This window comes from Hermetia illucens, chromosome 7 (assembly GCF_905115235.1).
Source record: "Hermetia illucens chromosome 7, iHerIll2.2.curated.20191125, whole genome shotgun sequence".
NCBI lineage: Eukaryota > Metazoa > Arthropoda > Insecta > Diptera > Stratiomyidae > Hermetia > Hermetia illucens.
The window spans coordinates 13,469,878-13,495,618 of record NC_051855.1 but is presented as its reverse complement, the minus strand read 5'-3'; the positions used below and the strand labels follow the sequence as shown (position 1 = coordinate 13,495,618).

General features: G+C 42.2%; 1 protein-coding gene across 1 annotated transcript; it reads right to left on the bottom strand.

Annotated features, from left to right (window-relative positions):
• Positions 1-7,742: 7,742 nt before the first annotated feature.
• LOC119660948 (calsyntenin-1) lies at positions 7,743-24,816 on the bottom strand. The gene is made up of 10 exons (XM_038069960.1): positions 24,123-24,816; positions 16,418-16,557; positions 15,757-16,257; positions 15,594-15,701; positions 15,228-15,525; positions 13,858-15,159; positions 13,629-13,718; positions 13,432-13,565; positions 13,184-13,307; positions 7,743-8,991 (listed from the first exon to the last, which is right to left on the bottom strand). Exons 1-10 carry the CDS (start codon positions 24,259-24,261, stop codon positions 8,933-8,935), a joined length of 2,895 nt encoding a protein of 964 aa, XP_037925888.1. The 5' UTR covers positions 24,262-24,816; the 3' UTR covers positions 7,743-8,932.
• Between the last annotated feature and the right edge of the window lie 925 nt (positions 24,817-25,741).

Sequence of the window (25,741 nt, the reverse complement as noted above, 5' to 3'; positions counted from 1 at the left end):
AACGAGAAATTAACGTCCAAATCCTCGAAAAATGATTTTTCAGCTTTTACCCATTTTCGTCATCAAAAAATCAAAGGCTATAACCTTGCTTTTTTACTCTGATACCCTAAAATTTCAAAATCGAAAATTGGATTTTTTTTTCATTATTTGGAACGTACTAAACGAGAAATTAACGTCCAAATCCTCGAAAAATGATTTTTCAGCTTTTACCCATTTTCGTCATCAAAAAATCAAAGGCTATAACCTTGCTTTTTTACTCTGATACCCTAAAATTTCAAAATCGAAAATTGGGTTTTTTTTTCATTATTTGGAACGTACTAAACGAGAAATTAACGTCTAAATCCTCGAAAAATGATTTTTCAGCTTTTACCCATTTTCGTCATCAAAAAATCAAAGGCTATACACTTGCTTTTTGACGCAGATACCCTAAAATCTGAAAAACGCAAATCGCATTTTTTTTTCATTATTTGGAAAGTACTAAACGAGAAATTAACGGCTAAATCCTCGAAAAGGGATTTTTCAGCTTTTCCCCCATTTTCGTCGCCTTCATTTCAAAGGCTATACACTTGCCCTCAGACGCTGATACCCTCAGATCTGAAGATCACAAATCAGGTTCCCTTAAGATTGAGAATTTCGCAAAAAGGAGCTTAATTTGTGGTCACTACTCTTGGTAGAGATTCTGATCTTCAAAATGGTATATAGGTTGAGGGTTCTAGCTGCCAGGAACACCTGAAATTTGGGGGAATCTTAGCGCCGTTAATATTCTTAATTTCGAAAAAAGGGCGAAAATTCGTAATCACTCGGATCGGTGGAGGATCTGAGCTAGAAAATGGTATGTAGGTTGGCTGGTGCGGGTACCAGCCAAATTCCCGACGTTTCCAGTCATCCTGGAAAAGCTTTAATCCCTTGTAACGCCGTTAGGACTGCGAATTTCCAGAAAACGAGCGAAATTCGTGATCACCACCATCGCGGGTGGTCTCAGCTGCATCGTTATATGTATATTTTTTCTTTTGTCTCCTTTGTCTTCTTTATGTATTATACAACTCACACACACACACGTTCAAAATTTTCGTGTCTTTTATTTCAACAAATTTGTTTATTTATTTTATTTATTTATTTCATTCCAATGAATATCATACGCATATGATTTTTGTCTTGTGTTTAGAGGATAACTGATTACAGCTATAAAATATCCATTATATATAATATCTATATATTTTTTTATTTAGCCCACATGCCAGGTTGTTTTGTTTTTATTTTATGCTTTCAAACTTATTTGCTTTTTTTTCTTGTTTTATTATTCACTTATCATTTCATTTCTATGCTATTTTTTTACCCTTGGTACATCTATGGTTACTTTTACTATTCTAAATTGTTTTTTCTTTTTTTTGTGTGTGTCTTTTCTGTTTTTATTATTTATTACGATGTTTCATGTTAATACATTTGCTTTTAAACTCTGCATATCAATTGGTTTTATTACTTCTTGTAATATACCTATTTCCTAAATTGTATTGCTCAGCTCTTACGTTTCGCTCTAAAACTGTATTTGTCTCAGTGATTTCTATTTCAAAATGCTTACAATAATCAATGATAATCGTAAGAAATAGAAATTATTTCTAGAATATTACCAATCATTTTCCTTAACTTTCCATCAAATAAATGCAATCATGTCATCATGTTATAACAACAATAAACAGAATTAATTAATGGGAATTATAAAAATGAGCAAAAATCAGATGATTTCGCATTTAATCAAAAGAGGTTCAACCTCTTTTGGAGTTTGCATATGCGCAATTTTTTAAACAAATTATTGCTGTAATAATAGATCCATATTGTCAAGAATAATTAGTAATTGTAGTACATAATCACCAATAAAAATAGTTATAAATCATAAATAATTAGTAGTAAATAGAGAAAACATTCAGGGATACAAACAGAACGTAAGGTTGCAGATAAAATAAGAACAGAATTCAGAGTAATGCCAAAGGATATTCAAAAATATATTTGAATCTAATCTCAGGTCAAAAGATATTTAAAAATATATTTTTTACTATTTTTATATGGATGCCTTTTATAATAAAATATGTTAGTTGGACGTCGATAATATGAAAGTGTTTTGTATTTAAACTGATTGTTTGAAAATTTCTTTATTCTTTCACCTACATAAAGACGACGGCATCAAACTTTAGAAAAATATTTAGATAATTTTTCTATTCACGATTAGAATAATAGTTTTAATAGAGTAATATCATATTATATTATAATACCAATAATACTGTGCTAAATGTTACGCGTTTTATCTTCACAAAATAATTTAAATTATGAATGAATTTTTTTGCAGAATTTTATATCAAATAGAAAAAGTCTTTAGATCGGGGATTTATATATATATATATACGCCGCAGTCATAAAACTAAGAAAAATATAATTAGTTAAACCAATGAAAGTTCGACAGTCCAACTTAACTTTGATTTTGAATTATAGAATTTTATTGGACATTTCTATTTATTATTCCAATTACGTGTGAAATGTGAAATAATAACGAATAGTATTTCTATGGTTCCTCATTAATTTTTTTTTTTTAACATTTCATTAAACATAAGCTCAATTTGTATCCTATAAGTTACGAAAACGTAATAGCAATTTGTGTGAATAAATTTTCCATTTTTTTTTTCTATCTCTTTCTCTTTCGGTTTTCATTATTTTTATTTTATCTAGGAGGTGTGCGTTTTTATTATAAATGCTGATAGTTGATATAAAAATACATATTCTCGCTATTAAAATGGTTTCCGCATTTTACCTTTTTTATTCGTTAATATAGTTTTATGTAGTGTTGGTTTTTTTTATTTTTTTTATTATCTTCCTTTTGTCCGTCATACATGCTACCGGAATATATCATGCTTTTCCTTTAAATGTTTTTTTTTTTTAAATAATTCATACACTTCTTCCTTAAGAGGTTAAGGATTTATGGAAGTGTGCTTGTTCTTAGGTGTTATTTTTAATAATGAAAAGAAAAGAGTCGTGTAAAGGATCCTATGATCTCAATTGTGGTCTTCATTTGTCAGTGTTTCCAAAAAACGACCTTTGTTTTTCCTATCAACCGAAAATGGGAAGATGGCAGTTACCAAAAAAACCAGAAATTATTTATAAAAACAAAAATTTAAGGGTCTCCAATTTTAAAGCGGTACCTACAAATTTTATGCATACCTTTAACTTAATAATCATGGGGAAAATTTAACTTTATATTTCTGTATATTTTTATTATTACCCTGTAACTACGTGCATGATTTTAGCTCCTTTTTCTGTGTTATTACTTGTGTATTTATTTTAAAAAAAAAATATCAGTTGTGGTCAATCTGTGTACCTTTTTTTTCAACTATAAGAAATCGTTTAATTTTATGTCGTCGCCAAATCTTTGAAGGACACACATTTTTATTATAAAGCATCAATAAAACCATGACCATAGCCTTGTTGAAATGGTATTCCTACTGAAGTTGCATTCTTAGACTTTGTCAGGACACCACAATCAGAATAAGAAGTGATTAATATCCTCATTTGAAGATGGCTTTCAAGCAAAAACGAGCGATGTAAGCGTAATCAGAAGGATGTCACTTGGTTAACAAAAGATGTAGTCCTACTTCACAGAACCCCAGGACCCTTCCTAATCCTTTGAGGAACATGAGCACTTCATTCCTGCAATTAATTCCTCGACTTCTTACCCTACAAAGTATTCACCACAAAACGGAGAGTACCAGAGTGACTTCAGACCTGGATCAACCACTGACCATGGAAAAGGCGCTCAAGAAATACCAGACAAAGCAACCTCCAAACTCCAATCTCGAAGATAAGAATAATCATTGACGCAACAACCCATATTGGATCAGGGCATTGAAGTGTGTCAGGGCACTTCATTCAAGACGGTAAGGGTACATTGCAGTACCCTGTAGGAGGCAATATGGTCAGCATTGTGCTCGTCCGAGACTATTACCCTGATTTGACTCAGGCACTCATTCACAGCTGAGTCAACTGGCCACCTCTGACACCAGTAACCGCTTGAGCCATCCGGACAACCCTGAAGATACCAACTGAAAACAATTTGACTGAATCTGAAATGGTTTTACGTAGGGGACGCCTTGGCCTTATGCTCTTCAATTTGGACTTGCTACCAAAAGTACGCTACTCCTGCGTACACCAAGATCTTATTGCATTCCCCCCTGACCACAAAAGCGACCTTTCTGAATCCCAGTATATTAAATGCTGAACCTATAGGCATATAGCCGGGGTATGAAACGAACAGGATAGAGTCGGGATAGGAGCAAGTTTGACGAACCAGGCCATTGAGGAAAGATTGGAGCGTTGCGATAAAACTGTATGGTCTGCAGGAAACCTGGTATGCAGAAAAAAGGCGTGAATCACGTTCCTGTTTCGGGACGATGCCAAGGCTCCAAAAATGAGCTGCAGAAAGTGAAAAGCTAAGCAGCAATAGCAAACATCCATGAATGTGGGCGAGATTCGAACCCGAAGCGCGAAATCGAGATCGTGAAACTGACGCTTAAGCTATCTCAGCTATCACGCACCATCCGGCCAGGGAGATAATTTAATCCCTGCTTGTTGTGCGCAAACAACATTTTTGAACGTATTTCTTACACTAAACAATCCTATGCTTACTTTTCAGGAATTGCTTGGCGTCTTAGATCGGAAGAGAGAGTCCTATTTGGGGGAAATGCCACCGCCAGAGCTCTTTAAAGTTTTAGAAATAGTTCAAAGGGACTCATTGGCCTAAATATCAGTAGGATTTTTTCGTTCTAGTTGCAGGGAACTATCCCCTATATGACCTTGGTACGGAGTCCGGACGATACTTGAAGATAAGATGGGCAGCGATCCACTACTAAGATATCACAGCCACCACTTCCAGTGGTAAAATCCTCTCACCGTCTTGACTTTGCAAGAGGGAGGGGAGGGGGGGGGGGGGTTTCTACACCCAGCTCAAAGTGAGTCAATCAGTCGAAAAACCTGCACATAAATAGAAAAGCCATCACCGAGTCAATAGTGGATTCAAAGATGACCCTTATTGCAGCAGCTTGGATTGTCTCAGTGCCCAAAAGAAAACCCCGTCTGTATATTTACAGACAACTGAAATGGTCAGTTCACCAAGTAACTCCATCAGACTTTAGCAGAACACACAGCATGAGAGGCCAAGAAGGGATAACCCATAAATTACGCAGAATACAGAGTCTTGAACAAGGGGAAGGATAAGAGTAGGTACCGGCTCTGTTGAGCACAATTGACGCTATGGTTGATCGCAAGTTTAAGGGCATCACACATACTGATTTGTACACGCACTGCACTGTCCCAGTTGGTGATTTTCTTCAATGAGTGCAATTGGCATTTCACAACGTATCAACAAACGTCTCAAATCTAAAATTCACTGCAGTGTCATCCGCCCTATCACCCTCTATGGATCTGAGCGCTAACCGACTATAAAAGACAATGAACGACGTCTTCCGGCAATGTCGATCCCGCTTGTGGACAAAGGCTGAAGAAAAAGAAGAGCAGTACAAGGCCTTAGTAGGGATTTAGCTGTCATAGCTGGCCATAATGACTATGGTATGCCTGAGGACCAGATCATGCCCCAAACCACCCAATAGGTTTCCATAATCGTCAGTATTGCCACTTGGAAAACACTGGCGTATCCTTGAAAAAAGTTTGGCTCGACTCCCACTGTGCGTGTCTGAAAATACTCCCGCAAGACCATGCCTCACCCGTCGGTAAAGAATAGCAGGTCGTAAGCCCACAACCCATTGTCGGTTTTCCACTCTCCCTTAGAAAACCCTCCACAAAATTCTTCTTGAAGCTCAGACTGTGTATTAAGCAGTGGCTGTTTTTCCCTCACACCAGAAGGTTGCGAGGGTCGTACTGATAAGTAAAGGCAAAGGAGATATACTGAGTCGCTATTGACCTAACGTCCTTTTAGTACTTTGGACATGGCAGAAAAAGGTGGCTGAGGCGTGCTTCAAACTAACGCTTTTTGATAGAATGCATTTTGAGGGTGACTTGTCGCCGAAAGGGATGCGATTGAAGAAGTGATTTAAGCCATTACTAGAGCTTCTTGTAACGCTCTAAGTAAGGAACGTGGTCAATTCGGCGAGGTTGGCCGACATGCGCAAATCTGCAAATCAGTCCTTCCTATACAAGAGAGACGTTCAAGACGACTGTGAAATACTTTAGTATAATTATGGGCTCGAAAATAAGCTTCGGGACACCACGAGCAAGATGATTGATGTTAATGTCAGCGGTCCTGTGCCTAGCAAGCGAATCAGAGTGCTATTCTCTCACGGGCAAGACTACAGCTGAAATGCTTGCAATTATCTGGTTGATGGTAATGTCGGAGGTCCTGTACACGGTAGGCGAATCAGTCTGCCATTCTCGATGGCTCTGAAGTGTAGGATGGAGTCCTCAGTAAGCTGACTGCGACAAATTTAGAGACAGGACCAGCTGACTCGTAGTCAGCAGTATTGGTAATAAAAGAGTTATTCCGATTGTTCTGGACGTCGCAGACCTAACCTCAGTAAAAGTGGGGAAGACGAGGGGGCGGGGTCAAGGGCATGTTAGCGATCCTCGGAGTGGATAGACGTGTAACCGTCATTCAGCCGAAGACACCTAACCCAACTATGAATATGGGTTTGGTTGCATGAGCGCGGGGGGGGGGGGGGGGGGGTTATTAACAATGTCTGCCACAGTTTGTTTTACTGCAGAAGGTGGGAGGGGCCCGAATCCTACTTATTTCAACATATATCCCTCCTCTTAGGGGGCACAAATTCGCAACGTCTGTGGAAAAAATAAGAGTGTTAAAAATGATAGAAATATTGCAAATTCGATAAGGACCCAACATCGTTTCTTTCAGGATAAGGCAGACAAGTGTTTCTCGAAATAAATTGAAGGATGATAACACAAACCAACAGGCAATATTCACACATTTACAATGTATTACTTAATTCTAGCTCGGAAAAAAAAGCCCAGCAAAAAAAAGGGTATAAAGATGGTACTTCCCAGACATCTTTTTAGGAAATAACAATTGTCCGACCTCGATTTTCCTACGTTGCATAAGACATGGACATTTGATTCTTACTTTTCATCCTATATAATTTTAAAAACATCCCCGGGTTATACACACGCACACATATTCACCAGCTGGAGGAACCCGATAGAATTGTTAATCTTCTATCTGCGCCATTAGCCTTCTGTTTATCGAATGAATAATCCACGAAAAAAGAAAATCTAAAGGAAAATTCTATAGTTTTTCTGTTTTGTTGAAAATTTCAAGGTATCTATTTTATTCAATCATTTTCATATATATATATATATGTATATATATCTAATATATAGATGCATATTCAGCTGATGGGGTACCATATATATATTTTGAAAAAACAAAAACACGGAAGAACCTGGGTTCGAGCCAAGGAGAACAGGAAGGAGGGCAGGAATTAATTGTAGTTCAATTATCGATAAATAACAATTAATACAGCTTTGTATGTGTATATGTGTGTGTGCATATGTAGATTAGCTCGCTCCAAATAATCGACCATTTTACATTTATATTTTTTTTTTCCTATTCTCCAAAGACGAATATAATAAAAATGTGCTCATACTCCTGGTGTTCTGACACTCCTTGTTGTTTTCTTTTGATTTTCCCCTCCTGTCTCGTTTTGTAGTTTTCCAAGAATATTACACGAAATTTAGGACTTATGTGTTATTATTGGAATTTATCTTTTTTTTTTATATATATTTGTTGCTCGCTAGGTTAAGTGGATCTTTTTCCACTAATTTCTTCTTTTTTTTTTCATTATTTTCTACCCCTCTTTCTGATAATATGTTCATTAACTTTATGATGTGTTTGGACGGCCATAGGGGCGTAATAAACCGTATATCAATGTTTGAAAAATAAATTTGGAAAATTGAAAAAAATAGAAAATATCTATTAAAAAAATATGAAAAAAAATTCGGGAAAACACTAGGTTAAAGTTGAATAAAAATTGGTAGAAAAAAATATAAAAATAAATAAACTTACGTGTGCCAAAAATTATATGTAAAATAACATATAACATATCCTTTTGTCGTGAACATAATGGACCTAAGTGTGCATGTGCATGTACCATTGAATAACAATACACAATTTAGAGATTATTTTTCAAAGATTATAGCGCTTTGCTTGTTATTTGTTTTTAGTTTGTTTGTTGTTTTTTTTTTTGTTTTTTCATCTAAAAATCACAAATAGGGTTTTTATTTCACTTAATTTTCAATTTGTTTTCTTACTATTACATAAATGCATTAAGCATATTCCTTTGTTATATTTTTATTTCTTAAAAAAAAAAAGTCGCTAACATAAAATAAATTGTGTACATTTTACATACATTCATTCTTTTCTTAAATGGATCCTTGCTTGTGTTTCATGTTCATTATTTTTAATGTTAAATACACTATTTCTATCTTTCCATTTCTTATTAATCTTTTTTGTATTTTTATTTCATTTTTTTATTTCTTGATAACACAGAGACTTACATATATGATTTTCATTTTTGTTCTTACAACATGAGAAATGTTAGTTTTTCATTATTTCATCTTTCTTTTTGTTTTATTATAATTATATTTACTTAAATGGAATACTTTTAAGTATAATTTAGATTTTTTTTTGTTGTTGTTCGAAACATTCCTTTTGGGAGAAATCAATTAAGTTATAATTTATCATGTTTCTATTCAGTTTTTTTTTTTATTTATCGTTCGCTTTATAGTTCCGGACGCCTCGTCTTCTTTCTTATCAATTTTGCTTTTATATATATTTTACAAAGTAAATAAAAATGTATGTGTGTATATGTGTGGTAATGTGTGCTTTACACACAGAAGAAAAAAATATAAATACCAGGGAAGCTATTTACATTGTTGAATTGTCCCATTCTAACTGACTGACATTCTTATATTTTCCATTGATCACTGTAGGAAGAAAGATAAAAGTAGCAGAAAAAAAATTAGTCCTAATTTAACTATGGTTTTTAGTTCATCTAGTAAAGTCAAATCTGTGTAAATTGACCATTCATGAAACTATAAATTCATCCAATCCCTTTAGCGAATGAAACTTGTCCGCGGAACATAGCTCACTGAGGCCAACCTATCTCTCTCTAAGAATAAGCTCTCTCTCCTCTAGGGCGATGAGTGGCTTTCCAGGGGCCTAACCTCTCGTCTACCGAAACCGTTAGTGAGTGGTGATGATCACACCCTGTACGATGTGACCCCACTATTAATAAAACGCTACCGATTTAGACTGGAGAGTCGAAAAACACCTCCCCTAATCCAGAGTGTCATGTCAACGAAAACCAATAAAGCGGGGCCCCGTACCGCACACAAACTGGTTAATCAGGTGGAGGCACACCTCCGAAATACTGAGAGCCAAGTAATTACACCCAAGAAGACAACAACCAACAAACGCCACTGTTCAAAAAGCAGGGACCAGCAAAAGCACGTCTGAGATAAATATTATATATCAGACGTAAAGAAAGAAGATAGGTCTCAGTGGCACAGGTACTACTACTACTTGCGCTACCTGAAGGAAGGCCTGAAACCAGAATAGGTCCTAAAGAAGGCTCAGGATAGACCTAAACCATCTCCACCGGGGCCGAGAAAGCGGGGAGCAGCAGAGATCAGCCCGCATGCAGGGAATGCTCCCAAAAAAAATCCAAACCTGAACCCAAGTGGGGAGAAAACCCGGGCAGGTCAAAAGTGAAGGCAGGACTCAGGAAGCCCGCCATTAGCTATGCTAGTGCGGTCATCGAAGACCATGTCGTCAGGCAAATGCGCAAGGAATGGACTTCGAAATTTGTGTTCACCGAGATACGCTTTCGACCAGGTCTTATATTGATGGACCGCGCGACGGATGACACCGCAGAGTGGATTAAAACCATAGTTCCTAAATTGCCAGGCTAGGAAGGGGCAAAACTGTCAACATGAGCTGGGGATGATATACCAAGAGCACACATGGTGACAGTTTTTCTACCAAAAGCCGCGGCAATAGAAACGGAAGATCTTATGGGTCTCCTAATCGCTCAGAATGAGAATCTCCATACGCGACTAAGGAGAGTCTTCGGAAGCAAGGTGGAGAGAAAGGGTAAACTCTTCACGATCGGGGTAGATGACTGATCCCTGGAGACAATCAAACGTCGGAATTGCCATATCAGCTATCGATTTGGCAACATACCCGTGCATGTGCACAGGAAAAAACCGAGGAAAGACACCTCGGAGGAGACACCGTGTGAAAAGCATACCGAGGTCCCCGAAGTAGTCTCGAAAGCCGTAGAGGCGAAAAGGACTGGATCAACCAGGGAAGTAGACCTGTTGCCGAGTGAAGAGCAGAAGCTGAACGACTTAGACCTAGGACTCCTAGGGCTCAGGATGGACAGCGATGCGCAGAAAAGCGTTGGAGGAGGAGAGCGATACTCCGAGAATGGAGAAGAGCTCCAAACAATAACGAAGCCAATGTCCAGCACTAAGATAGCCCAGATAAACCTCCACCATGCGAAAGCTGCATCTGCGGTAATTGCAAGGGCAAGTTCCGACGAGAACATTAGAATAGTGCTGGCTCAGGGGTCGTGGGTGTACCGGAGCAGATTCGCGGTCTGCAAGGCGAAAGCATGCAGGTAATTTGGGACTCCTGTTGTGAAAAACCAAGAGCTTGCATAATTCTTAAACGTAATTTAAAATACATATGTATTTCAGAGTTCTTGACCGGAGACCTTGTGGCTATCCAAGTCTCATTGGAAGCCGGGAGAAGCACCCGAGAGACAGTCGTGGTATTGGGATTCTTCCCAAGATACGAAATCCGGGCTCCACCGGAACAAGTCGCAAAACTGATGTAGTATTGTGAGAAGAGGGCGTTACCACTTCTCCTCGGCTGCGATGCCAATGGCCACTACGAAGTCTGGGGAAGCAGCGACACTGATCGAAGAGGTGAAGTACCTTCTTGAATTTATTCTTAGCAATAAGTTCGAAATATATAACTTAGGGAACACTTCCAACACTTGTGACCTGCACTAGACAGGAGGTACTAGACACAACTCTAGGAAATCCTCTAATGAACGGGATGGTCAGGAATTGGAGGGTATCGGATTAACCCTCTATGTCTGTTCGCAGGATAATCAGATTCGACATTGAGGGTAACTCCGAAGTAAAAAGAATAATAAGAAATTCCAAGAGAACGGATTGGGAATCCTATGCAACGCATTTGAGCAACAACATTGCCTTCAAGGGGGCGGTGACATCAAGATCGAACTGGAACTAGAAACAGTGGCAGAACACCTTAACACAGTCGTCATTAACGCATATGAGGCCAGTTGTCCAGCTAAAACTGAGGTTTTGTCTGAATTCGGGGCTTAGGAGTAGTGTTTTTCAGTGAATGAGATGATAATGGGCTTTTCCGCAGGCTTGATGCTCTGTAGGACGTTATCCTGGGCAAGGAGAGGTGGATCCGATCGGGGGTGGCTTCAATGCCAGGGCGCTTGAAAGGGAGCATGCCTCACCCAGAGTCCAGAGGGAAACGAATTCTCACAGTGGCGGCGAGACCAGGACTCGTGATTTCAAACACCGGATCCACCCCAATGTGGGGAACATTGCCGACGTAACCTACGCGTCGGAATTCCTGATGGAGGGGTGGCGAATTCTAGAAGACTTCTCGGCAAATGACCATCAATACATCGCTTTCGAAGTGGTCGACGTAATCTGTTGATGTGCACCACCCTGGCGCTCTTCCTGTGGGTACAACATCGCGGAAGTGAACACCGGGGAATTTGTGGAGCAGATGACAATATTTAAACAACCGGGAGGAAGCATGTGCGACGATAACAGATCAGCCAAAAGGAGGAGGAGGAGGGAACAGAAGCGGTGGCAGGATTTGGTGGACGAGGTGAATGGGGACCCGTAGAGACTCGGTTACAAAATGGCAACCCGCTCTGCAGAAACCCTGCTCACTTAAGGACGAGTAGATGAATTGTCCGGATAACTGAGTGGTTAGAGCACAAGGCTATCGTACGGAAGGTCACGGTTCAAATCTCACTGGTGGCAGTGGAATTTGTATCGTGATTTGCCGTCGGATACGAGTCGACGCAGCTGTGAATGAGTACCTGAGTCAAATCAGGGTAATAATCTCGGGCGAGTGCAATGCTGACCACATTGCCTCCTGTAGGGTACTGCAATGAGTCAACGGGCCCCTACGAGTTCGTTATCGACAACCCACCGAAATAGACAGAAAACCTTCGTGAATAAAAAGCTTAGATGCCCCGCGGAAACCTCTATCGCCGCCGTACTCTGGACATAAAGTCGTTCAGCGTCTGTCGGACATCCTTTACGAAGTCGACGTGAACGGACGCCGAGAAACTCAAGCCAGCGTTCGCGGAACTGGAAACCGATCTGCCACCGCCACCGGAGAATGTTTCCCAAGCAGTCCTCGAGTGTCCACCTTACTCTACCTCAGGACAATCTACTCGAACTACGGAAACGAGTCGCGTGAGATCATCGACGCAGTGTATTACCTATGCAAGCACGCGTGTGTTATGAGAGGCAATGCGGAAAGTAACATCCGAGTTGGCAGAGCAGTCCATCAGGGATCCGGGTGAATTTGCGTTGTACAACATCAAGAGCCCGACAGTCACGAATGCGGAAGGGGGACCAGACTACACAGCAATATTCAAGGATGTTTCTGACAAGGGAATTGAAGAGTGTTAAGGAGGGCTTAATTGAGGTAAAGTCGGGAGGAGGAACGTAGGATAAAACCAGACATTTTAGAAGGTCTATTGATGATGTCGGCGAAGTAGGAATTAAAACGAAGTTTATCGTCGAATATTACATCCAGGTCTTGGAAGGTCAGTAGTGAAAGGGGTTGTCCACTAAGAGGATAGGAAAAGGATGTTTGGGAGGGTTTAAGTGTTAGCACCAACGGACCAAATTATCAAGGTTGGACTGCAAGAGAGCACAGTCCAACGGAGACGAAACAGGAAGAGTAGGGGGCCAAATATAGAGCCTTGGGGAACGCCAAAGGAAGGAGAGAAAGAACGAGATCTAACATAACCCCCAGATGCATCAATTTAGTAGGCTCTTGGAATCATTTATTGTCATGCATAGATTTAAAAACGGTACTTACATTCATCATCATCCGAATCAGAATTTTCGGAATCGGAACTCTCCTCCGATACAACATCATTTTGCATTGGATTGATGGTTATCGTGAGTGCTGAATCGTCCCAGTCCAATTGCTCGGTTGTAATCTGTAAGGACAAAAAGGTAAAAGGTAAAAATCGCGTGAAGTCATAGGGGAACGAAAGGAAATTTAGTTCTCCATTTTGATTTAGTTTAATTTTTTGCAAGCTTCGGAAAAAAGGTTATCTTTACCTTTGGACAAGGCTGGTGCCTCTCCATGTATTTGTGATTGTTATTACGTAGTCGGGCAACGGACACGCCGCATAGTAAAATTACGAAGAATACGCAAATAACAATGATCAACATTGTCGGATGAGAATTTTGCGCTGGAACAGACAGAATAAGTTATAGTGTCAATAGCTTTGATAAATTTAAGAGGATCAAATTACCTTTATGGACAATGTTATGAACTCGAGATTTCGGCTCTTGAACATCATGCGTATGGACCATGGCATGTGCAACAACACCGCCAATTTGTTCTGAGAAAAGAAAAGAAAATCATACTGAGTTGCTGAGGATCGAAAATCTAGGACCCTAGATTGGGGTTCATTTCATGAAAATTTAAGGTCACCCTTTATCGAGAGGCGAGTCAAGGTATGCAAGGACCTTCGAACTTACCATGATGTTGTTGATAAGTGGCCGGAATCGAAGTAGTCGTAATTGTTTGCTTTGGATGCAAAACAGTCAACGTTAAAGTATATTCGGAGCTCTTGAACTGTGCGTTAGCCTGCGAGCACATTAGCTTGAATACCCGATTCAAGTAGTAAGCAGGTTTCTTGTTCGTATACACGAGCGACTTGAGCACATCCAAGTAGTTCTCGGTGGTATCGTATCCAATCATTTCAACTCCTTCCTTATTGATATTCGTTTTTATATCCAAAGTTGACGAAAGACTCTCATCGCCATCCAGCAAGATCTCCTCATGATCCGGATTCAAGCTGGGGAATACACTCACCGTACACGAGTCCAAGGTTTGCAATTTTTTAGGTGCTTCACTTCCTGAATAAACCACGATGCTTATGTTAGCAAGAATCCTTACGCCGTCCTTGATGTCTGGATACGAAACCAAATGGTTGACATTCCCAATAATTTCAATCCTGGGTTTCTCAATGTCTTCCAGGGATCCTTTCAAGGAATTCTTGGTATCACCCAGTAGCTTCTGTTGTTGCTGATCGTCAAGCTTCATTGGTGATGCTGAGACGGTTGAGTGCGCTACCTCCATGGACACAGAAGGAACGTTTACCATTATGTAGGTCTCAACAGTTGGTAGACGAATTGGGCTGTGACTGGCAAAAGCGAGGGTTGTTCGAATTTCGATATTACGACGACCAATTGTCGGGTTTGGCTTCAAATTGATATACTGGATTTTTTGCAAAAGCAGCTCAATACTCGTCCGATTCGTGCCCTCAATGTAAATTTCGTTCAGTTGCGTGTTAAACTGTACCAGTTCGTCGGATTCGAAGTATTTCTCGGGGGGCGGGATCAAATTCTCCGCACAATTCGTACTGCATTTGATATCTTCTGTTGTAAGCAGCTTATTGAGTGATAACTTAATTTCGGATATGTCACCGTTGAATCCATGTTTCAAACGATTCTCAGATCCTTGATAGCATGAACCGATGGTTAGGGTGGTGTTAACCCCATGGGCGGCATGAAGTGGCCAATCATCGATAACTTCAGGGTTGGTGTGATGATCTTCTGCTTGGGATTCAAACTTCACGCCATCGATATGTAACTCAACTTTCGGGAGATCAATATTCAGGACATAGTGATGCCATTCATTGTCGCAAACCTGCGGAATCTTCCAGCGCCATTCGGCCGGACTGAATATATTCAAGTCGCCTTCATTGAAGTTCTTGCGGAGCAGAAGGATCAAGCGGCAGTTTCGTACAAAGAGGGCCATGTGATGTCGATTCATCTCTGGAATCAGGAATATAAGGGACATCTTTCGCTATATTTGGTCTGGTGGGATATGAAGTACTACTCACTGTGATCATCAGCACTGCATATGATGTGTTCCTTGGCATGTTTATTAGTCGAGGATGAATTGAGATGACGGAACATGGTCACAATGCTGAAAGGATGCGATGCGAAGTCATGGTGAGGCATAACAGCCTCTGGGATTATAGCACCCAAGGTACCATCAAAGTGGAATACCGGCTCCAAACCTTCATCATAGCTTAAATCCTTAGTCCACTCGGTACCTTTTTGTAGAAGATCAACAAGAGCATGACCTCGGAAGCATTCTGTAACATCGCGATCGCAACCAAAGGATATGTGTTTCGTCTGCAAATAATACATTGCAAAGGAATGAGGACATGTACAGGGGTAAGTTGGGAAGAAGGACCGCTTACTTTCAAAATGACTGATGAGCGAATAGTCATCTCATCGTGGCTGTAATGAATGTCACAGAGATCCAGGTGGAGATTCGGGAACAGCGAAGGGCTCTCCATGGAGTTAGCCTATAGAGAAATAGCCATAAGACTATGGTACAAATCCTGTTCCTGAATTACTTACCGTGTAGTCAATTCGCTCTGGCACTCCTGTCAATTTAGCTTCGCAAACCCTCTTCACCTTGATATTAACCATAACCGGCGCAGATTGCTTCATCGCACAATCATACGCTACCACCGACAGGATATGATTATGTGATAGTTTATGCGATAAGGGTTCCGTGTTTTTAATGGATCCATCATTGTCTATCGTAAACGGTTGATCATTATTCAAAAGTTCATATTTGCATACGTCTCCGAAAAGTGGCGTGCAATCTTTATCAGTTGCCTCAACACGAACAATTTCTTGATACAAACGTCCTTCATCTACTTCTGTCACATAGGATGGTTGCAAAAAAGTCGGGGCATATTCATTAATATCGATCACCGAGATATGAACTTTAGCTGGGAGTGAATAGGATCCATCGCAAAAGATTGCTTCAATTTCAAAACGATAGCTTCGCCGTTTTTCACAGTTGAGGGTACGGCGGGCTTTCAGTATTCCCAGGTTTTTCACTAACTCAATCTGGACCACGGATGGACAGATGGGACGACGAAAGGGACGAAGAAGTAAAAAAAAAATAAATTAACTGGAGTTAAGTCAAAATACGTTGATCTTTCTAAAAGACTTTTCGTCCTTTTGAATTTTGCAGTCAGTAAAGCTTCAAAGGACCTAAATAACTTACCTGGAACGGTATTTCATGATGTTGCTTTTTCAGGATGCGAAACATGCATACTTTTCGTTCATCGACTTTAATTAGTGGCGTAATTTCAACAAAAGTCTCATTTTCACGAATCAGCCCATGATATGATTTTTCCAGGACTTCTGTAGATAAAATCGAGAAAAATGGAAAGCTGTAGGGTTTTTTTTGTTGATTTAATGCAATTTTAATTAAATTTAAGAAGATTAAAATTAAAAAATATTTACTTTGTTGAACACACCCTCACCCGGGGGCGCCAAACTCCGCCGTAGCCGGTCCCAATCCCGGTTGTTAAAGCAGGAGGGATGGATAGCTTCAGTCTGAATGGCTGTACGCCACCGCAGCGTCTCAGGGAGTAGGTGAGAAAAGCGCACGAACTTTCAAGCCTTGCAGATTACTCACTAAGGAAGCTATCCCCACACCTGGCAGCGAGGGTTAAAATGCACCACCAAAAATGAGAAGAAGAAATTTGAGGTCCGGTACGGATAACCGGCGGGAGTCGTCTGACTTGGTGACTGGGTAGGGCTCCCGTGATGGACAGCACGGCATCGAAACTGCTAGTCGTGGGGCGTCTAGGTGCCACGACGACGACCAGGAGCATTACTCCGCCTGCTGCAGCTGTTTCACCACAATCTGTGGCGACCACTTCAGCAGGTTCGCGTAGGTAGCGGATGAAGTGGACTGAAGAAATGAACCTCTTCATCATCCGCTCCTGCTACGAAATAGCGGCGGCGCGGGTGCAACATCTTACCACCCCTTGTTGCACCAAAGATTCGTCGAGTGTTTCCCGCACGTGACTGTGCAGCATGTCGAAGACCAGTACCGCTTTATTACTCGCAGTGACACAATCCCCGTCATCATCAGGAAGTGTGTTCGACTTGAGGTCACCGCGGAAACTGGTGGCTAAGAGTCGATGGGGACAGAAGTGGGGGCATCAACAACACCACGCCGCACTGCAGGCAACAGTTTCAGTACCTGGTATTCCCAGGCTCTATGCATCTCCATTGCTAGACTGATTCACATTAGGATTTACAGGAACTATGCCATCCCCAGTGACACACCCGTAGTTGAAACTCTGGACACACTAAAGCAGAAATTTTCTGTCATATGCAATCGGTTACGACGGTATGGCGAAAGTCACTCTAGACGTGTCCAAAATGCAACATACGCGAGGAACCAGCGGAGTTGTTTCAGATCACTCAACCAATCCCAACAGAGGGTCCAGACAGTATAGTTTTCGGTGACGGAAGCGAAAGAATATTGGGGTGGATTTTGGGAATTACGCGCCCAGCATACTGAGTGCCCGCTCTCCAGGCTTTGGGAGCCTTCAAGTCAAGGAAGGGAGGGGAGGGTAGGAAGGGAATTGTTAATTCAGGGAACCCCTCGCCATCCCGTCCCTTCCCCGGTTGAGTTCAATCTTCTGCACAAAAAAGAGCCCGAGCATAATGCGCAACACGACTCCAGCTATCAGTGCCCCTCAGAATTTCTCCGACAATATTGCCTGGAGAGAGCCTCCTGTGTCGGCATGCACAGCTGCTGACCAAAGCCGTCCCACCTTTCGCAAGAGAAAAAGGTGTGTTCAGCGTCGTCCGCCACTCTATTGCAGAACACATACTCAAGAGATCGCGCTTTCCCAATCCTGTGCAGGTAATACTGTATCAATCAGGCTCCCCGTGCGTTCGGTTCAGCCACAGGTCTAAATTGTCAATGAGCCACACAGTCCATCTGCCCCTTGGCTCATTTTACCAAGAGAGTTGCCACTCGGTAAGGGGGCGTTGACGTTCTTCAGCGGCCAATAACCTCTCTTAAGCTATCGCCCTCACGGCGGTAGTTTTCCGCTCCTTGGCAAGAATGACAACGGAGATCACCATTACGGCGGGTTCGGAGACAATGCGATAAGAAGACGCTACTCACAAAGCTCCCGCCTCTGCACTTGAGCATGGCGTTTACGATGCACCTCTTTGTCAACGGCATTAGCCGATACCTCCGCGCCATAGAGCAGAACCCGTAAACTCAACACAAAATGGCAGAATCCCTTTATATGTAGCACTTCCAACATGTACAGGGATTCACAGGTCACAGAGACTTCTCACCAGGACAATATGGTTTTAGAGCGGCACGATCTATAATTGATGCCATTGAGGAAGTGGTCCAAGCGGTAAAACTGTGTGAGGTACACAGTCGCCACTGTGGGTGAGTGGTGCTCCTTGTGACCCTTGACGTAAGAAACGTCTTTAATTCTGTGAGATGGTGCAGCATGCTTGAAGCACCGGAAGATGTACTGTAAACGACGCAAATACAAAGACGAGGGGCTCTGCGAGTTACATCCGCCTATCGTACGGACTCAGAGCCAACTGTAATGGTGATAGCAGGAGTTATTCCGGTCGCTCTCCATGATGCGGGGCGGATGCTTATATACCTCAGGAAAGGCGAAGGAAATAAGGAAGTTGCCGCTTGTGAAAAGAAAGCATGTACTCTCTGTTCATGGCAGCAATCGAGAGGTAGATGGAGCGCGCATCTCATAAAAAACGTGCAGCCGTGGTTTAATCAAAAGCATGGTGAGGTTGACTATTACCTAGCCCAGCTGTTCAGCGGACATGGGTATTTTCAATCTTACCTGCATACAATCGATAAAGCACGGTCGCCCGACTGCATTTATTGCAGGGTCGTGATGGATGATGCCTGCCACACCTTTTTCTTCTGCAGAAGGTGGAAGCACCATCACCTTTCGATGGAAGGGTGTCTTCGGTCCCCGGACACCCTAATTCAGGCCATGCTACAAAGTGAAGACACGTGGAGCCGAGTGGCATGTTACACTCAAAGCATTCTTAAGACGAAAAAGAGGGATAGGGATAGGAGAGATTCGAGGGTAGTTCAGGTTCTCTGAATCCACGGGGATTTGCTCCTATTCTGAATAGGCCTGGCTTGAGGTAATGTGTCAAACTGTTCCGAGTAAAAGTCCTGAACAGTCCAGGGAGGCCTTTTAGCTAGCAGTCCGTCTAAGAGAGGAGTCCAGGACTTTATGCGTAAATGCATTTCACCTCCCTACCACGAAGCCAGTCAGAAAGAAACTAAGAAAACTCTCAGCTTGGGAGAAATTGGAAATCCAACTAAACAAGGCCGTCCGCGGTACTACAGCCCAAAAATACCGACAAACGAAAGAGTAAGACTCGACAGAATCGAACTTCAGCCACTAGGGGGGCTCAATCCTGCCTGTCAGAAACTTCTCATTCACCCCTACCAGGAAGAGTGAAAGAAAGAAACCTGGGGACGTGGAAATTTAGCCAAACGGCCCGGAGATCGTCAACCTGGGAAAGTTCCAAGCTGGCGGCAGAAGAAGGCACCGCGGAAGAAGGCGAAGCACTTTGGGAATGAGGACACATGGACATGGCTGCACCACTAGATGCGTTGATGTCCAGAGAAATTTGTCAGCGCAAGAAGTGTAAGACCAACACATCTGTCGTGGGCTAAGCTTTATTGCACTTCGCACCAGGGTCTACACCCGCGCGGCTCGCGGCTTGGCAGAATGTCAGAGGGGCGATTTACCATCCTTCAGGAACGCCTAAGTTGAAGCCTGGAACGGAGATGGGCTCCTCCATTTGGAATGCCCTGATGAGGCTGCCTTAAAGTGATTCCAGCCGGTAATCCCGGTTTCGAGTTCTGGTGGTCGGCCCAAGTTCATTATTGCGAACACTGGCCCTCGAAGGAAGGGTAAAGTTCATGAATGCCAGCAAGGAAAAATCTATAAATCTGTAGGGTTTCAGATTGGTATTCGAACTGGACCAAAAGAGTCTGAAAGTGCTCAGGGACAATCACCACATCATATCAGAAAACTGTAGAGCATCATCTCCATTTCGTATCATGACTGCCAACGAAAGATGCGCTCCTACGTCCATGGGACCAAGAAGAAGTAAAATAATTGACTTAACAATTTGCACTTCAAAGGTTGATTACAGACTGGCGGGTGCTAGACGGAGTCCCACTGTCAGATTATCGATACCTAGAATTCAGCCTGCCTATTGTGGAGTCTGTAAAGCAAAGGCGGAATCCTTGGAAAACGAATTGGACAAAGTTCAATGAACTTCTTAGTAATAAAGTTCTACTCCAAAAGCGGGCGATCTTCCGGAACCCACAGCGTGAATATAAGAGGCTCGTTAGGTGTTCGAAACGAGACCCCTTTAGAACATTCTGTGAAGAACTGGAAGACGAAAGAGAGAGTTCAAGACTATGCAGAGATCTCCAAACCCTTCAGAGACCTCAAGAGGACCGACTGGAAAAAGTTTGGTCGAGCAATTAACAACAAACTCTCCGGTGCGCAAATTGGCAATATTGCCACGACGGACGAACTGTAGTCAAAAGTCGGGGCTCTGGAAAACGCATTCGATACCGCCTTAAATTCTCGTGCCCTGCTAAATACAGCAAGAAGACACTGCTACCGTGGTGGAATGAAGATTTCTCCAGCCCCTAGATGCTGACCAGGGAAATCTTCAGTATCTGCTACAGGCATAAATATTGGTAGCCATACAAGGACTGCCCGAAGCAGTGCAAGTCGGTCATTAAGACCACCAAGAGATGGTCTTGGATTATTGGATGGGGTTGGATTATTGGATGGGGTTGGATTATTGTCAGAACATCGAAAGCATCAGGTAATCCGCGAGGCTCAATAAGATTCTATCCAAGGAACATAAGAGCCGATCCTTTCTTAAAAAGTCAGAAGGCTCCTAGACGGAATATTCTGGTGGAAATTTGGAGTTGCTGATTCAGATGCACTTTCCCGCCAGCGAAGAGGACTATGGGTTAGAGCCTTGCTTGGACGGTTTGCGGCCACCCCAGTCGTGCGAGACTATCAAATCGGTAATTACCGAGGATAAGATCGGTTGGACTATAAACAGGTTCTCCGGGACTCTGCCCGGCAGATGCTCGCAATGTACTCTTACACGTCCTAGAAGTACCTCTGGAAATCTGGGCATCCCCCACGGGCTACGACAGAAGCAAGCTGAACGCCACGAGAAACTTTGCCGTGAACTTTTCAACCAGGGCAAAGTGAAAACCGGCGGTGTGTTTTAAGGCTATGACGCAGTATTCTTCACCGATGGATCAAAGATGGTATGTGGAGTCGGTGCGGGAGTTTTCTCGAATACACACAATGCCGTACGGTTTTCCAGGTTTCGCCAGTGCATTCTAAGCGGAAATACTGGCGATACTGGAAACTTGTCAATGGCTGTGGTATGATTCGAAACCAACCGGTCATTAAGGCCTGATATTCGGCGATGGCCTAGGTTGGCGGTGCAATGCAGAAACGCGTTGAAGAGGTCTGTGCGGCACGCTCAAGGTCAATCTCCTCTGAGTTCCCGATCATAGAAACATATAAGGAAGTGAGCGAGTTGACTTACTGGCCATCCGGAGCTCTGCGCTTGGCAGCCCATTACCGGCTACAAACGGTGTCTGGCAGGGGACTCTCAAGCCGGAATCTACTAGCACAACTTAGCAATCGTGGGCTTTAGATGGCGAAGGCTTACCACCTGTGCCAAGTCAAGGAGGATTTGGCCCGCTTATCAGGAGAGCTCCTGTGCCAGACGCATTCAAATGCACACAAGATTACGGCGGTTTGCACGGGACTTTGGCCCATAGGGGACCATGCTGCCAGGTTCGGAATACCCTACAATTGAAGCCCTCTGGCACTTCCTCTGGGATTGCCCAGCCCTAGCTAGAGTCAGGCTACGGACATTGGGTATACAATTCTTTTGGGACCCCAGAGAGATTCCTAGCTGCAGAGTAGGAGAGCTGCTTTCCTCCTCGAATGCTACGGGCTGACTCTGAAGATCTGAGCCGGCTAGACTCTGTCTCCCTGCTCTCATAAGAGCAGTCACGCTCTTAGGGAGTTTGTGGAAGCAAAACGGTCCACCACAGCGCTAATTGGACTCCTCGGAGCGGCTACCTACACTCAGATACTTTAAATGGGAGGAAAGAACGAATCTCTGTTCATTCAGCCGCGATATGTGTTATATAAAAACGTCCTAGATCGAGTCCTGTTCAAATAAGAATGTGAGATACTTTCAATATTTAGCGAAGGTTCATTCTACTAATTTACTGTTGCTGCTATTATTTTAAAAATCTAATTAAAATAATAAAAAAAAAATAATGAATTTAATAAATCGTTATTCCTCTATTGCTTGATAATTATCAGTACAAAATTCGAGCTTCTGCACTTAGAATTTTGGACAATAGATGAGGTCACTTACGTAGCGTTTATTTATAATATGATTGCCAATAAAATTCAGCACGAGATACCTTGATTTGACTAGGTTTTCTCATCAAATGATGTATCTAACTCTTCAGGTTATATTAGGCCATACATAGACGCATTTGTTGCGTCACCGATTCGAGGTTAGAATATCTAATGTGCAATTTATCTTTTTATGGAGTACTTAGAATCCATTGTTATTATATAGGAAAGGAAGAATTGACTGACTGTGATTCTTGTCAAATTTTTTGGCAGCTATAGATGAAATTGGCATACGTTGACCTTTTATCTAATATTTGTTATAGGATCTCGGGGTATAGTCAATATCTGCAATCTTTAGTATTTAATTAGCTTTGTATGATATTTTTGGTCTTTTTATTGAAATACCAACTGATATGGTAAGAGCCAGTTGTAATTGTGCTAACTGGAATTCTTTTTGTATTTCTTATCGCTGAGTCAGTTAATTGTTCTACACCGGATATCTACCTGTTGTCTAGATACTCGGATGCAGTACTCATATTACCACTGCTTATGTCCAGATCAGATTTCTTATCAGTCTGGCTTATACTCAATTTTAGATTTACTTAATTTATAATTGTGACATTCTTATCTGCCACACTGTTTACAAACAAAACTGACGACTGAAATCTCTACTCTTGGCTGGGCAGATACAAGTATCTTTCATAGTATTCTGTATGGCCGAGTGTCCAATTCCACGCCGCATAGCTGCAACTGTTTGCGTATGACACACATGAGCCACAAAAATATCTTGGGCTCGTACTAAATCGATTAGATGCTTATACTTTACCCGAATATATCTGTGTATCTACATATATATATATATACGTTGGGAAATTCTATCTATTCCAGCGGGCCAACAAGATAGCAGGCATGCAACCGAAAAAAAAAATGCGGCGGGAAATATCCAAAAGCAACACATAAAAGCTAGTTGTCTCCACCATATGAGGTATGGACTGCGGGCAGGGCAGGAAGAATTGAAAACATCCTGCGCAAGAGTCGCAGTGCCCTTTCACACATGGGGCCAGAAGACCATATCGCATGGGCTGCAGAATTTCGGAATTCGATATCGAATTTAATTCTTCGAAATGCCAGGTTGAATGATATGTAACAAGCTCTGATGAAATCTTCCTATTAGACCTCTAGATTTCCCACGATACGTCTTCTAGAATCGGTATTTGCACAAATGACCATCAACATCAAATCTGACTTCAGATCCGGATGACACAATCACGGCAATAGCACCTTCCATCTGCTATGGAATTTCATTGCTCTCGAAGTGATTCTTCGGAATCGAATCTGGTAATGGCCGGAGAGGCCGCTGAATGCCGATACAGGTGACCAGGATGCCCCCAGTAATACCAGTATCTACGCCTCCCCGAAATTATTGACTTTATCACTAAAGAAGACTGCTCAGCACGCACTCACCTTTTCGGGGCTTTTGATAATCGTCCGCGCTGTCGCCATCGAGTAGGGAATGTTGTTGCTTCTCGGTGAATCCATGCTGGATTTGCACGCAAAAGGTGATTAAGGCTAAACAGACCGCGATCCGCGTTACCCGAGACATTGTCTGCAGTGATTTCAATGCACGATGACCTCACTCACGCGACCACACACTACCACCTTTTCACCCTTGAACGGAGGGTGGACTTCTTGGATGCCCTGTACACAAAACTTGTGACTGGCAGGAAAACTTTTCTTTTTTTTCTTCTTCACATCAATCGGAACCTGCTTCTCTGTTTACCCGACTCAGCGCAATGACGAGGCGAGCCTTTCAGCAGCTTTCCTCAGCACTCAAATCTACACTTCCGCTCTTCCGATAAAAAAAAAAATCAAAATCTTGACCACCCGCACGAATGAAAAGTGATTTTTCGTCAGCGAATATTCACGGTGAAGCTTCCAGGAAATCGTGTCCTTTTTCCACGGCCAAGGGATCACAAAGAATAAGAGCACACACAATACAAACGTACCAGTTGCTGAACTTGCCAACCGGTTCGTGAGAGCTCAATATGCATATAGATGTGTGTGTGTAGTCCCAAAACACACGGGTACAAGTCCTTGTAGCGGGTGGAAGTCTGTGACGAAGAGCGGGCGAGCAGGCACAGCGCACTACCGTGCACGAAAGATGTCGCTGGTAATAAAAATCGTGCAGCTAGGCCACCACTACATAGGCGGTGGGTCGGCCAGCTGTGATATGAAGCAGGTGAGAGAAAACGAGTTATAGTGGTCATAGACGGGCAAACTGCTGTCCACTGATTTGCAGGTTCCAGCGAAGTTCAAGCTACAGCAACGGTTAGAAGAACATAAAAAATTAGGACATTCCTAAGCTAAACCTCAGGTCGGCAACAAAGTGGACTTGGTACCAGAGGTGAGGCAGCGTCTGATGAGTTGCCTCTGCCCTGGACGAAACCGTCAGTCAAATTTTTAATTTTGGTACCAATGTTTGCAACTCCAGTATGATAAAGGAACAGCACAATCTGTGCTGGGACAATCTGTCCCACAATCTCTACTATTCGAAATTTCTTTCTTCCAATAGTGACTTACAACTCAACATTGGTAGCTTACTTCTAACTTAAGGCTAACTTTCCCATCCTAATTTTATTTCAACGGATGGCTATTACCTTTGTTTGGCCCACCCGACCTTTCCTGTGTATTTCCTATACATACATAAATCCTGACATTTTCTTAGTTACCAAACATTAATTTTTTAAAAAAAACCAAAATGCGCTCGCACTAAAAGCACCAGAACTATCCAAGACCTCAAAATTTAATGTCAAACAAACCGCATACGCTGTGGAACAAAATAAATTACAGTTAAGCAACCATGTCTCCTCGTCTACGGTACCTTTTATTATACAGAAGATATTTCCACTACAACGAAAAGTAACTTAAACTCTTTCCCTGTCATTGTGCTCGTTTCTCTGATGGAGGACCCGATTCACGTTTATTGAGCAGTTTCCCAGCAATATCGCCATGATTCAGTAAATTCCCGTTATATAGCGGGTGTTCAAACCGCTTATAACGGTACTGCATTACCGACATAAACC

Excerpts from the sequence above, each read along its gene's own strand:
- LOC119660948 (XM_038069960.1), bottom strand. The coding sequence starts at position 24,261 with ATGTCTCGGGTAACGCGGATCGCGGTCTGTTTAGCCTTAATCACCTTT. Across the intron at positions 13,566-13,628 it reads TCATAACATTGTCCATAAAG|CGCAAAATTCTCATCCGACA; the intron begins GTAATTTGATCC and ends TGTCTGTTCCAG. Across the intron at positions 13,308-13,431 it reads GGCACCAGCCTTGTCCAAAG|ATTACAACCGAGCAATTGGA; the intron begins GTAAAGATAACC and ends TTGTCCTTACAG.